Here is a 16,037-nt window from a genome sequence, read left to right as displayed (position 1 = left end):
CCTTCAGAAGTGAGCCATTCCAGCAACTTCTCTGGCTGTTTATGTCAGAGAGGCATGCCGTGAGTGCGGCGTGGCTGTTGTTATCTGTGGCTAAGGAGGATATCTATATCTGCACTGCGACGTCGGCCGGTGTGCAGTGTCGCTGAATCTGCCTGAGGATGAGGAAGTGAACACACTGTCGGCTAGAGAGCGTCGACAAGCAGAGAGCACTGATCGTCGAAGGCAGTGCCGAGCTACAGGCAAAGACTGGACTGCAGGCTGTTTGCCTGCTACTTTTCGCTGCCGTGTACGGGATACGACGACCGGATTGATGCAGTGAAGCTACAGGCAACGATTGCAGGCTGCCGCTACTTCTCGCATCTGTGTACTCAGGACGGCACCCGGGTTGATACTACGCCTTTCAAAAATGGCTCTGAGCACTATGGGACTGAACATCTGAGGTCATCAGTCCCCTAGAATTTAGAACTACTTAAACCTAACTAACCTAAGGACATCACACATATCCAAGCCCGGGGCAGGATTCGAACCTGCGACCGTAGCGGTCGCGCGGTTCCAGACTGAAGCGCCTAGAACCGCTCGGCCACAGCGGCCGGCACTGCGCCTTTCACGCTCCGACAGGGATGCGAAAATGTCTTGACCATGTTAGCATGGTGCTCAGCTGTGGTAGCAAGAGGATAGATGGCGACCAAACCAGTAATCGCTGGAGTGATATTGTCTGTTTTTCATGGTTCACCTTCTGTCTGTTTTCTTGCTTACTGCTACATGCTGCTATAGCAATGTGATATTTACATAAAGTCTGGTTCATCAGACGTTGTTTAGAAGTCCTTGACACTGATTAGTTCTTTGAGAGACAGGGAGGTTCAGTGGCATATTGTAAGGTGCCTCTTTCGTGAGGAAGACATTTTTACCAGTTTTAATAAATTATTGTCTCTTATTGATGTATTCACGATAGTTAGGAAGTGCTGTAGTGCGTAGCCGGCGATGATTCGGAGAGCATTTCCCACACTGGCTGGTTAGGTGACGAAGCAACCATATGTCATGCGTAGTGGGGTGGGGTTCGGCGCTGGACCGTAGCAACAAGCGTCAGCCTGGGAAATATGCGTGACGGGAAGTTCCGCCATCTTGGCGCCAAAGTCACCGATTTTGTTTATTTATATTTAATAATTAAAGTCATTTATGACAACATGAATACTAGGAAGAGCCTCTGGATGTTTAAAACTATTTATCATAATTTTTCCTCGTTAAAATTCACACCAGTTCATTAACAAATGCATATCTTAGTAAGTACTAACTTAGTCGGAAATCCACGAACTGTGACGAAACTAGTAACAGATACGGACTGCGCGCCAAAGTCAGCAGTCGGCGTTAAGAGCTCTTCCTGTCTTGTTCGATGGTAGCCGTGCACTCGGTTACGAGTAGTTTGTGACATGAGTGTTTCATTATTGATTTAATAGGAATAAAAGTGATATTACGGCATTCTGAATGTTAATTTAGAGTAAATAGATACCCCAAAGTTGATCGACAGCAATTTCAGATAATTAGCTTCCATCGACAGAGACATCCAATGCGCCAATGAAGAATCTGCACGAGACGACATTTACGAGAGCTGCACCCCGCACAGGTAGGAGGAAATCCGACGACACGACCCACCAAGGCGGATCAAGGAAGGTCCGACTTACACTCGCAAATTCCGGGTGTAAATGCTGACCAGTTATACTGTACGTCACATATACCACCCTCTACGGACTCGCGGCTAAGCTCAGTAATAACAGTATCAGTTTAATCGAGGAGATCTTGCAATATGAATGATGTTGTTTTAAGTTATCATTGTGGTTTGTTAAGATGTTGTCCTTTCAGTTGTGTCTTTTGTCATATTTTATGTCATGCATTCTGTCGCCTTAGTCATACCTCTTAGCATGAACTCGTACTTTGTGGTACTACAAATGTCAGTCCATTTGTCTTTGGTACGAAGGTAATCCCAAAAGTAAAGTCTCCTATTTTTTTATAAGTACATAGACCTGTTTATTTCTACAATGGTTTACAGCTTGAACATTTAGCTATTTTTCGACATAATCACCATTTCTGTCGATACATCTTTGTAGACGCTGTGGCAGTTTTTGTGTGCCCATGTCATACCAGCTCGCCGCCAGCTCCCCGGCTTTGGCGAAGAAGGATGCCGCCACTGGCGTAATTATTGCTTGGTCTTAGGTGTAAAGTGGTATGCCCAGGTTTCGTCACCCTGGCAAATGGTTCAAATGGCTCTGAGCACTATGGGACTTAACTTCTGAGGTCATCAGTCCCCTAGAACTTAGAACTACTTAAACCTAACTAACCTAAGAACATCACACACATCCAAGCCCGAGGCAGGATTCGAACCTGCGACCGTAGCGGTCGCGCGGTTCCAGACTGTAGCGCCTAGAACCGCTCGGCCACCCCGGCCGGCCGTCACCGTGACAATTGAGTCCAGAATGTTGTCCTGTTCGGCTGCAGAGCGGTGAAGAAATGCGCGGGAAGCATCAACTCTTTGCCGCATGTGGTCCTCAGTCAGCATGTGTGGCACCCATCTTCCGGTAGTTCAATGTTTCCTTTCAAATTCTCTGAGCGCTGCTTCGGGAAGCCTCAGGAACCAATGTGCAGAGATCATCCAGGGAGATCCGCCAATCTTCACGCATGCATTGCTCAACCTTCAACTCTATCTCCTCAGAAATTGATGGTCTCCCGCTCCTTTGTTCGTCGTGAATTTCGGTCCGACCAGCTGGAAATTCTCTACACCCTTTACGAACATTTTTGACATCCATGCACAACTCACCATACACTTCCGTCAATTGGCGATGGATTTCAATCGGCACAGTGCCCTTTGCGTTCAAAAACCGGATAACTGCGCACAACTCTCACTTGGCAGTAACATCCAATGGGAACTCCACTCTTAACGGCTGCCAAGCCAAGAGTGAGCGCCCCAGCGCGGCGTGTGCTGCTGTTTACACACAGCACGTGAAGCACTCTTCACAACAGTGTGACCAACTGCCACACAGAGTTCTGTACTTATAAAAAATCGGAGACCTTACTTTTGGGACTACCCTCGTATTAGTAAGGCCTTTGTTTTGAATACTAAGATTTCTTTTGCCCCTTGTGTAAAAGTTTAGCTTTTACTGATTACACATGTTGTAGCTGTGTCCTTTAAGTGACGTCAAGGAATCTCATGTCTGATTGGATGTTTAATTTATGAAGGTTGCCACCACTTGCTTGCTTTTAAATATTTATTGCGCAGTTAATGCCGAAATCGCTTGGCAGATGGTGAAATATATGTGACAGCTACTGATGCAAGATTTCCCCACTTAACTGTTTTGAGATTTAGTGCTCTAGCTGTACTTAGGCACTGGGAAAGGTTTAATGTATGTGAGGCCTACTGATATATGTTTGTATGTATGTTTTTGGAGTGGCGTGTCGAAGAGTGGCTTTAAAGGAAATCGAGTACTAACTTCTAAACTGTTCTAGTGACTTCTAAACCGAAATAGCTGCCTTTGACAATTACCAAATGCGATGAAATGCAGGTTGCTTTTAAACTGTGTTGTGATCGACGATGGTGTAACTCCTCTTACAATGAAGTGTCATACGACGATGTGTTAATCAGTAAATGACAACTTGAAATTTATGTCCTATAAAACAATCAGCACACTCCACTGCGTATTTATAAAGTGAAGTTACTCATAGAAGTCCAGTGTGGGTTGTAATTATCGTATGGCAACGAAACTTTATAGATATTCTAATGCTTTAATGTAGAACCGATTTAGCCTGAAAACAAAAATAGTTCCAATTTTGGCCACCAGTTGGAAATCTGCTGCTGTGAATGCTAGAAAGATGTACAGAAATGTTTCCGCATGTAATGGATTAGGAATGGGACGTGCCAAGAAAATGTCAAATAAGTGAGAAAGGCATACTGTTCATGTTATTATTGACTGCCATTTATATAATTTGTTCAACAGGAGCAATGGAGACGTCAACGAGATATTGTACAGCGCCACATTTTCATCTGATGGCCAAAATTGTAACTAATCTTTTTCCAGAGTACGTCGGTTCCGCATTAATGCATTATAATATCTACCAAGTTTCGTTGGCACACGACAATTACAGCCCACACTGGACATCTGTGACTAGTTGCACTTTAATTATAACCATCCTCTAGAAATGCTGTCAGTGAATCTTCTAAGCTGTTGGGGCTACAGTTTAGATCATAGGTTAATTCTGCTATGATTGCAACTATACAGTGAAAGTGTGGGTTGGAGTTTCCACTTGCAGTGGGAGAGCTAGAATATGTTGTAGTTGACAGGATGAATTAATGACTGGAGTGGGAAGGCGGTTAAAACTGCCCTGGGAAAGGGTATGGAGTATGTGGAGGGATAAGGAAGGTGGGGCAAGATGATACTGGCACTGAAGCAGGCTAGGGTTTTCGAAGATAGATGTTACAGTGGGGGGTCGGGAAGATAAGATTGGCAAATCTATTTCAAAATCTGTCATATTGATGGCTTTTTATGAAAACTGAAAGGAGAAATTATGTTGTTAGTTTTGGCAATGGGGTGTTGTTTTTCCATAAGGCATTTGATGTTACTTTTGTGTGTAGATCTGGTCTGGGTGCTGATGGTAAGCACATAGATATTTATGAAATGTGACTTGGTGTCAAAAATTAATTGAGTAGTCTTGTTACTTAATTTTAGGTAAGCCACATGCATATCTTAATTTAGCTGTTCCTTATAAGATAGTTTACTCTTCATTTCTCGTTGGAGCCATAATTTTGCTGCATATTGTCTGATGTGAGGTACCAGCATTGGTTCTGCTGAAATATTCATGTTGACATAGGCTGGGATGAGTTTCTTCTGTAAACAAACCATACTGAATTTCACACTTTCGATGGCTTATACCATTTTCATTGTTATCCTTACCTATTTCAGCGAGTTACCCATATTGGTGTATGACATTGAAGTCCATAATATTTGTTCTTTGGGGCCCACTGTGTAAAATATGTCTTTTAATGACATCATTATTATGAATAATAGCCAGGTCCTCTGCAATGTAAATGGTTTCTATTTTATATCATTCATTTATATCATCACACAGCTATGTATGCTGTTCGGTATCCTGGACGATATCATCCAAGTGTCCGGACCGATCGCCGGATAGTTGCGTTATTTAAGGAAACAGGAAATGTTCAGCCACATGTGAAACGTCAACCACGACCTGCAACAAATGATGATGCCCAAGTAGGTGTTTTAGCTGCTGTAGCGGCTAATCCGCACGTCAGTAGCAGACAAATTGCGCGAGAATCGGGAATCTCAAAAACGTCGGTGTTGAGAATGCTTCATCAACATCGATTGCAGCCGTACCATGTTTCTGTGTACCAGGAATTGCATGGCGACGACTTTGAACGTCGTGTACAGTTCTGCCACTGGGCACGAGAGAAAGTAAGCGTTCTATTTGGCGAAGAAGCGTCATTCACCAACAGCGGTAACGTAAATTGGCATAATATGCACTATTGGTCAACGGAAAATCCACGATGGCTGCGACAAGTGGAACATCAGCGACCTTGGCGGGTTAATGTATGGTGCGGCTTTATGGGAGGAAGGATAATTGGGCCCCATTTTATCGATGACAATCGAAATGGTGCAATTTATGCTGATTTCCTACGTAATGTTCTACCGATGTTACTACAAGATGTTTCACTGCATGAGAGAATGGCGATGTACTTCCAACATGATGGATGTCCAGCACATAGCTCGCATGCGGTTGAAGCGGTATTGAATAACATATTTCATGCCAAGTGGATTGGTCGTCGAAGCACCATACTATGGCCACAACGCCTCACAACATGCGTCAGCGCATTGTCAACGCATGTGCGAACATTACGGAAGGCGAACTACTCGCTGTTGAGAGGAATGTCGTTACTCGTATTGCCAAATGCATTGAGGTTGACGGACATCATTTTGAGCATTTATTGCATTAATGTGGTATTTACAGGTAATCACGCTGTAACAGCATGCGTTCTCAGAAATGATAAGTTCACAATGGAACATGTATCACATTGGAACAACCGAAATAAAATGTTCAAACGTACCTACGTTCTGTATTTTAATTTTAAAAAACGTACCTTTTACCAACTGTTCGTCTAAAATTGTGAGCCATATGTTTGTGACTATTATAGCGCGAAAAAAGTGGTCCAACTAAAACATTCGTATTTCTTTACGTACTACACGAATATGTAATAAAAAATGGGAGTTCCTATTTTCAAAAAAAAAAAAAACAAAAAAAAAAACGCAGTTGATATTCGTTTGACCTGTGGCAGCGCCATCTAGCGGGCCAACCATAGCGCCATCTGGTTTCCCCCTTCAAGTTAGACAAGTTTCGTTCTTTGTAGTTTTTTCATTGACGCTTATTTCGTGAGATATTTGGTCCGGTCACGATCAGTGGACCACCCTGTATATATATATATATATATATATATATATATATATATATATATATATATATATATATATATTGATCCGGCAGCCATTATGGATTACATACAAAAGAATTACAGACCTTGACTGTGAGCGGGCATTGAGGAAGCTGTTAATTTGTTCCGGACCAGGATTCGAACCATATATAAGTGAGGACGGCCAATGATCTCTTCAGTGCAGATGCACATCTGTCTCGAATTCCTACGGGAGTTGGCAAAATGCCGCGAGTAATGAGGATAATGGGCAAGGGGCATTACATTAGTAATGTGGCGGATAAGGCGAGAATTTGGCGTGCTGGGGTAGTTCGTGTAATTGCAATGACCACTGTGTCTGGATGGCTTAGTGGTCAGAGTGTCTGCCAAGTAAGCAAAACACACGGGTTGGAATCGCGGTCCTGCATAAATTTTCAATTCTCTCCATTGATTTCAATCAATCCCCTCTCCCTACCAAGATCTTTAATTCCTCCATCATGTTTGTACTCCAGGAAGGTAGGGACACGTGGGAATTTCGTTAGATATGCAGGATACGAGCACAGATGTCGCACCATTGTCGATAATACGCTAGTAGGCAGTGTGTCACAATAGTTCACACAGAGGAAACGCGCCCGTACACACGTACACACAAACAGACACAGAGCGAAGAAACAAAAGAATGTGGGGAGTACTCACGACGGCGAGACGCGGGCTGCGCTCGAACATGTCCCTGAGGCTGCGCGGCGTGGAGACGATGCCCAGCGAGACGCAGTCGACGAAGAGGGCGACGTGCGCGCCGGGCTGGCGCTGCTGCACGTCGAGCACCACAGAGCGCAGGATGGCGCCCTCGCTGAGCGCGTCCACCGTCAGGTGCTGCGAGCGCGCGCGCCCGTCCTCCACAGTCTCCACCACCACTGCGGGCACGCGACACCACGTCAGCGCCGCTCATCCTCACACTATCACGGACTGCTCAAAATATGTCAACGCCAAAATCACAACACATTACTATTCCTTATACAGTGTAACGATCAGGTTGGCATGTTGTTGTTGTTGTGGTCTTCAGTCCTGAGACTGTTTGATGCAGCTCTCCATGCTACTCTATCCTGTGCAAGCTTCTTCATCTCCCAGTACTTACTGCAACCTACATCCTTCTGAATCTGCTTAGTGTATTCATCTCTTGGTCTACCTACGATTTTTACCCTCCACGCTGCCCTCCAATGCTAAATTTGTGATTCCCTGATGCCTCAGAACATGTCCTACCAACCGGTCCCTTCTTCTGGTCAAGTTGTGCCACAAACTCTTCTTCTCCCCAATTCTATTCAATACCTCCTCATTAGTTATGTGATCTACCCACCTGATCTTCAGCATTCTTCTGTAGCACCACATTTTGAAAGCTTCTATTCTCTTCTTGTCCAAACTATTTATCGTCCATGTTTCACTTCCATACATGACTACACTCCATACAAATACTTTCAAAAACGACTTCCTGACACTTAAATTCATACTCGATGTTAACAAATTTCTCTTCTTCAGAAACGCTTTCCTTGCCATTGCTAGTCTATATTTTATATCCTCTCTACTTCGACCATCATCAGTTATTTTACTCCCCAAATAGCAAAACTCCTTTACTACTTTAAGTGTCTCATTTCCTAATCTAATTCCCTCAGCATCACCCGAGTTAACTCGACTACATTCCATTATCCTCGTTTTACTTTTGTTGATGTTCATCTTATATCCTCCTTTCAAGACACTGTCCATTCCGTTCAACTGCTCTTCAAAGTCCTTTGCTGTCTCTGACAGAATTACAATGTCATCGGCGGACCTCAAAGTTTTTAAATGGCTGAATACACGTCCTGTGTCAAATAATTTGAAGCCGCATTAACCATTAATAGACCGCGACTGTTTCAAAAATATGAAAAAGTTTTCAAATATCACCACTAGGTGTGATCCTGAACATCAACGTAGACAGAAAACCGATAAATACAGACTCTGTCATTAATGACTCTTCCGCACATCCAAACTCACATAAGCAAGCTGCATTTAGATCCTGCTTAAACAGAGCACAGGAATTCCCACTTAATGCTGATGACTATGAGACAGAAATAAACACCACCAAATACAATGCCCACAGCAATGGCTATCGCGAACACGAAATAGATACAAACAACCTTGCAGGTAGGGCAACCACAGCTATGAGTAATCATTTTGGGTATTAATAAACCGCTTCAGCTGTATTTTGTCCTTTATTATTGGATCACTACCGGTTTAGCGGCACTGAAAGCCACATCTTCAGGAGAACATACAACTAAAACAGAGCTAAAATGCTCAGAACTTTGTTCTGACGGACAACGAATGTTAGGTACCAAGTTCCGAGTTTTTAAGCTCTATATGTTTACCTGAAGATGTGGCTTTTACTGCCACGAAACCAGTACTGATCCAATAATAAAGGACAAAATACAGCTGAAGCAGCTTATTGTTACCAAACATGAAATAGGTACACTTTCACAACCCACAGCTAAAAACAAAAGCATACAATATAATTGCGTAGGCTTCCGTGGCCAGAGTCAGTCGACATAAAAGTTTTCTGGGTTTGGTACCGCGTCATAATGTAAAACCTACTACAGCTGGAGAAAAACCAACGTTTCCGCCACGATTGCAGCGGCCTTCTTCTGGGTCTAATGGCCAAACCCAGAAAACTTTTATGTCGAAAAGCAAACGAACTAACGTTTCTATCATCCGTCTCCGCGGCCCCCGCCACACAGGACACAAAAACCTAAGTATGTAACGACACCATATTAAGGAGTCATTTCAGACAAAACAGCCAAGCTATTAGAAAAGACAGATATCAGGATCACTTTTGTCACCAACAACAACTTTAGAAAGAAAGTGGTCCATGACATGATACAACCTAAAGAGAAAATCAGCAAATCAGGAATTTATAAAATTACATGTAGTCATTGCAACAGATACTATATTAGCCAAACGGGAAGAAATTTTAAAACCCGTTTTAAAGAACACATTGACTGTGTCACACTGGATAAAGCTAATAAATTAGCTGTAGCATAGCATAAAACTGAAACAGGACACAGTATTGCAATAGACAATGCCCTCAAAGCAGGAGAGCAGGAGAATAGATATCTTGGAAGAAATCGAAATATTCATCCATGGCCATAAGACGAAAATCGAGATCCTAACTGAAATGACCAAAAATCCACATTTCTTAACGAGTCTAAATTCAGTTCTCTTAAAATAGCAAGGACATGACATGACGATTATTTGAGTACAAATTCCATAAATATTTTTGTAATTCTTAGAACAAAAAACTGTCACAGTCGCACACTTTGGCAACCAAAATCACTGATACGACAGCAAGACATGAAGAAGACATTGCCACTCACAACACTAGGACCGACATATCGATAGTCAAATCGAAACCAGCCTTGTTTTGATCGCCATCTTGTTTTGTGCACGGTTCATTTGTTTTGTGCTAGCGTGTTTTAAAGTCACACCTGTGTAGTTTGTGAACAATAGTGAAGAATTTCAAGAGAGCCATGGAAATAGCGATACCTCAGTACTTCACAAGAAGGCTGCCACGCCGCAAGAACAAAGTAAGTGATTGTTTTTTACATCTGCATCTACGTGATTACTCTGCTATTCACAATAAAGTACCTGGCAGAGGGTTCAATGAACCACCTTCAAGCTGTCTCTCTACCGTTCCACTCTCGAACGGTGCGCGGGAAAAAACGAGCACTTAAATTTTTCTGTGCGAGCCCTGATTTCTCTTATTTTATCGTGATGATCATTTCTCCCTATGTAGGTGGGTCCCAACAGAATATTTTCGCAATCGGAGGAGAAAACTAGTGATTGAAATTTCATGAGAAGATACCGTCGCAATGAAAAACGCCTTTGTTTTAATGATTGCCACACCAATTCACGTATCATGTCTGTGGCACTATCTCCCCTACTTCGCGATAATACAAAAGGACTTTTTCGATGTCATCCGTCAGTCCCATCTTATGTGGGTCCCACACCACACAGCAATACTCCAGAATAGGGCGGGCAAGCGTGCTGTAAGCAGTCTCTTTAGTAGATCTGTTGCACCTTCTAAGTGTTCTGCCAATGAATCGCAGTCTTTGGTTGGCTCTACCCACAACATTGTCTATGTGATTGTTCCAATTTAGGACATTAGTAATTGTGATCCCTAAGTATTTAGTTGAATTTACAGCCTTCAGATTTGTGTGACTTATCGTGTAATCGAAATTTAGCTGATTTCTTTTAGTTCCGGTACTCATGTGAATAACTTCACACTTTTCCTTATTCAGGTTCAATTGCTACTTTTCGCACCATACAGATATCTTATCCAGATCATTTTGCAATTCGTTTTGGTGATCTGATGACTTTACAAGACGGTAAATGACAGTATCATCCGCAAACAATCTAAGATGACTACTAAGATTGTCTCCTATGTCGTTAATATAGATCAGGAACAACAGAGGGCCTATAACACTTCCTTGGGGAACGCCGGATATATTTGTAAAAGTTTTCATGTGAACAGCAGGCGAATATACAAAGTGATATCGCCTCTTACTAGGTTATCCTTCTCTCTCCCCGCATGATGATCACAACAGTTATGTAATGAAAATTTAATATTTGTATACACTGATGTTAAATGTTTTTGCGTTGCCACTACAGCCTGATGATGAGGTAAAACCTCGAAACATGTAACTTCCTGCAAAATAGTGGCAAATTAAGGTAACGATGACGGAAGTGGGTAGCGATCACGTACCCTGACCACAGAGGCTCGACATTATTGAGACCTGGCAACTGTTGAAAAATGGCTCTAAGCACTATGGGACTTAACATCTGAGGTCATCAGTCCCCTAGACTTAGAACTACTTAAACCTAACTAACCTAAGGACGTCACACACATCCATGCCCGAGGCAGGATTCGAACCTGCGACCGTAGCAGCAGCGCGGTTCCGGACTGAAGCGCCTGGCAAGTGTGATGACCGGGGGAGAGGCGGCACGTGGTGCTCACGAAAGCAGCACTGGTCGATGTGAACAGTGAGAACACGGACTCGGAATACGGCATCACCATTCGGGAATACACATTGTACCATGGGTCGGACCTCATCCCCCAAAATGGTCCCAAATTCCTTGACAGTACTGCGACCGGCAGAGTATCTGTGGTGGTCGATGGAATACCACGACATGGCTGTCCAACGCATCACTAGGCCCCTGTCGTGATTCATTATTGGCACGTAAACTCGACCAAAAGTTGAAAACACTGTGAAACAAGACTCATCCGACCAAATGACACTTTCCCACTGATCCACAGTCCAGCTTCTATGGCTTCGACACTACGTTTTCCTGTTATGGGCATTTGCATCACTGATGTGTGGTTTTGGAGTTCCAGTTCACTGCAGTTCCCTTGCTTATGCAGCACCCTTCATGTTGTTTTGGCGCTGACAGGATTCCCGAGTGCGACATTCAGTTCTGCGGTGACTTGCGCAGCTGTCGTCCTCTTAGTTTTCGTCAGAATCCTGTTTAAAGACCGTCCGCCACGATCACTCAACACTCACTTCCGTCTGCGTTGTAACTTAGCGGAGATTGTTTTTCCGCTTCCCTGTACGCAGTATAAATCTTCGATATGGTGCATCTTGAAACGACAAACACTTCAGCTCGCTTGGTTACGGAATCACTAACAATACGAGCACCAGCAATTTTCCATCGCTCGAATCCACTTAGCAGCGGCGTAATGCACTCATAACTATACAGAAGACTTTTCTGACCACTATTGTCACATGCAACGCACTGAGGTCGTTGCAGAGGTGCCGTTCGTGGTCAGAAATGGCTCTGAGCACTATGGGACTTAACTGCTGTGGTCATCAGTCCCCTAGAACTTAGAACTACTTAAACCTAACTAACCTAAGGACATCACACACATCCATGCCCGAGGCAGGATTCGAACCTGCGACCGTAGCGGTCGCGTGGTTCCAGACTGTAGAGCCTAGAACCGCTCGGCCACTCCGGCTGGCCGTGGTCAGACACAACAGCGCAAGCGGCAGGTTTGGCTAACTGTAGCATTTATGCTCAACCATGCTTTGCTGCATGCCATTGTTGTGTTCCATGTGTGGTGAAACTGATTTAGCCAAAAACTAATTCGTTCCATTTCACAATTAGAAAAATCGACGTGTTTGTCACATGAGACACTCAAATTTGCATATAATGAAAGCTTGTTATTTATAATAACCTGCCAAAACATTACATGTATATAATCATAGCTACGATCCGAGAGCTTTTCTGAAAATATAGGTCGCGAATGAAAATACAGTATCATCATTCATTTCATTGCCACTGGGACTATTTCAAAATATCCACGTCAAGATACCAATTGCACACAAATGTTCCACCCCTCATCCCATTGGAAAATGAAATGGCGGAGATTTTTTTTCGTATTGTTTCTGCTGACGACGACGTTAATTAAAATAACCGTTGATGACTGCCCGTCATTCTGATAAACGTTGGTAGCGAACGGGTTAAACCTAGCATCTTTTCCAGTGGTGCCACTTTTTCGTAACATCGCCATTTACAACCAGAAAAGAAGAACTAAGAAACAATTTAATCCAGAGTCAATCGTTCAAATTGTAGTGGAGTGTGCGCTGTTATCTACATCTACATCTACATCCATACTCCGCAAGCCACCTGACAGTGTGTGCCGGAGGGCACCACTTCCTTTGTTTTCTGATTGCATTTCCTTAGGATTCTTCCAACGAATCTGTCTGGCATCTGCTTTACCGACGATCAACTTTATATGATCATTCCATTTTAAATCACTCCTAATGCGTACTTCCAGATAATTTATGGAATTAACTGCTTCCAGTTATTGACCTGCTATATAGTAACTAAATGATAAGGGATCTTTCTTTCTATGTATACCCAGCACATTACACTGGCAGATTCAGACTGTGTGCAGGACGAGATTCGAAGTCAGAACGCCGCCTTTCACGAGCAACGTACTTCCAGTGCATGTAAAAAGACCCTTCCCAACTTCCCCCCACCAATTAAAGCTGAATAAAACCGAGACGGGTCGAACCAGTCGATGTATCGATAAACACTCGTAATTTCGTCTGCCTGGAGAGAGAGACAAAACACTCATTCCCAGTCGATAAGCACTGCCTCTATTTATTGCAACTACACTGATGCGGAAATGGAAACTACTATTGTGTTATTCCCCACTCTTTTGGCTCCACAACCATATTTTCCAACATAATTTGCGTTCAATGTGACGGCCTTACGCCACCTGGAAGCCCGCAACGTACCACTCTACTGGTCGATGCCGGAGCCCACGTCTTTCTGCATCGATAACCTCCCAATCATCCACGTACTGCTTCCCGCAGAATGCATCCTTCATTGGGCCAGACAGATTCAAGTCGGAAAGTGCAAGATCCGGGCTGTAGGGTGCATAGCGAAGAACAGTCCAATAAAGTTCCTCTCTGGTGCACGGACTTGTATGAAGCCTTGCGTTATCATGGAGGAGAAGAAGAAATTCCTTCAGTTTCCAACAATGCAGGAGCAACAGTTGTGTGCGACCGGTCGATCAGGGACAGGTGGGACTGGTTTGCGCCACCGTGTTGCGATGATGATAGACCCCTCACCCAACACCTCATCGTGGTTTTCTTCTTCACTGCCAGATCTCCATAGACGTTCTGCAACCGCCTATGAATATCTACATCTACGCCTCGCAGGGTAGCCGAGCGGTCTCGGGCGCCATGCCACGGTTCGCGCGGCTACCCCCGTCGGGGGTCCCAGTCCTCCCTCTGCCATAGGTATGTGTTTTGCCCATAGCGTTAGTTCTTTCAGTAGAGAGAAGTCTTCCGAAGTAAGAGTGATTTCAGGTGTGCCGCAGGGGAGTGTCGTAGGACCGTTGCTATTCACAATATATATAAATGACCTTGTGGATATTATCGGAAGTTCACCGAGGCTTTTTGCGGATGATGCTGTAGTATATCGAGAGGTTGTAACAATGGAAAATTGTACTGAAATGCAGGAGGATCTGCAACGAATTGACGCATGGTGCAGGGAATGGCAATTGAATCTTAATGTAGACAAGTGTAATGCGCTGCGAATACATAGAAAGAAAGATCCTTTATCAGTTAGCTACAATATAGCAGGTCAGCAACTGGAAGCAGTTAATACCATAAATTATCTGGGAGTAGGCATTAGGAGTGATTTAAAATGGAATGACCATATAAAATTAATCGTCGGTAAAGCAGATGGCAGACTGAGATTCATTGGAAGAATCCTTAGGAAATGCAGTCCGAAAACAAAGGAAGTAGGTTACGGTACACTTGTTCGCCCACTGCTTGAATACTGCTCACCGGTGTGGGATCCGTACCAGACAGGGTTGATAGAAATAGAGAAGATCCAACGGAGAGCAGCGCGCTTCGTTACAGGATCGTTTAGTAATCCCGAAAGCGTTACGGAGATGATAGATAAACTTCAGTGGAAGACTCGGCAAGAGAGACGCTCAGTAGCTCGATACGAGCTTTTGTCGAAGTTTCGAGAACATACCTTCACCGAAGAGTCAAGCATTATATTGCTCCCTCCTACGTATATTTCGTGAAGAGACCATGAGGATAAAATCAGAGAGATTAGAGCCCACACAGAGCTATACCGACAATCTTTCTTTCCACGAACAATACGAGGCTGGAATAGAAGGGAGAACCGATAGAGGTACTCAAGGTACCCTCCGCCACACACCGTCAGGTGGCATGCGGAGTATGGGTGAAGATGTAAGTCTAGGGACCGATGGTCTCAGCAGTTTGGTCCCATAGGAACTTACCACAAATTTCCAATTTTTACATGTACATTGACACTTCGCAAGCCACCGTACGGTGCAGGGCGGAGGGTACACTGTACCACTGCTAGTCATTTCCTTTCCTGTTCTACTCACAAATAGAACGAGGGAAAAAACTACTGTACACCCCTCTGTATGCGCCCTAATTTCTCGTATCTTATCTTCGTGGTCCTTAGGTGCAATGTATGTTGACGGCTCCATAATACTTACGTGTTGTTCGAACCTACCGGTAACAAATACAGCAGCCTGTCTCTGAATTGCTTCAGTGTCTTCCTTCTATCTGACCTGGTACGGATGCCTAACACTCAAGCAGTACCCAACAACAGGTCGCACCAGCGTCCTATATGCGGCCTCCGTTACAGCTGAAGCATTCTTTTCTAAAATTCTCCCAATAAACCGAAGTCGACCAGTCGCCTTCCCTATCACAGTTCTCACATGTTCTTTCCAGCTCATATCGCTTTGCAACGTTACGCGCAGACATTTAAACAACGTGACAGGACACTAGTAATACTGATACGAACATTAGAGCTTTGATTTTCCTACTCATCGGAATTAAATTATATTTTTCCACGTTTAGGGCTAGCTGCCATTCATCACACAAACTGGAAATTTTGTCTAAGTCGCCTTGTATCTTCCAACAGTCACTCAACTTCGACACCTTACCGTACACCACGGCGTCATCAGTGAACAACCACAGTTTGCTGCCCACCCTTT

At 43.8% G+C, this 16,037-nt stretch overlaps 1 protein-coding gene across 1 annotated transcript in view; it reads right to left on the bottom strand.

Annotated features, from left to right (window-relative positions):
- Positions 1 to 16,037, bottom strand: part of LOC124615417 (cartilage oligomeric matrix protein) — a 394,327-nt gene that overhangs the window by 131,964 nt on the left and 246,326 nt on the right. Inside the window, exon 3 of the mRNA XM_047143289.1 lies at positions 7,160 to 7,377. Within this exon, the coding sequence (XP_046999245.1) occupies positions 7,160 to 7,377 (218 nt within the window). The remainder of the gene's footprint in view (positions 1 to 7,159; positions 7,378 to 16,037) is intronic.

The sequence above is a fragment of the Schistocerca americana genome, chromosome 5 (assembly GCF_021461395.2).
Source record: "Schistocerca americana isolate TAMUIC-IGC-003095 chromosome 5, iqSchAmer2.1, whole genome shotgun sequence".
Classification (NCBI taxonomy): Eukaryota; Metazoa; Arthropoda; class Insecta; order Orthoptera; family Acrididae; genus Schistocerca; species Schistocerca americana.
The sequence above is the reverse complement of the archived record's forward strand: the minus strand, read 5'-3'. Positions and strand labels throughout refer to the sequence as shown.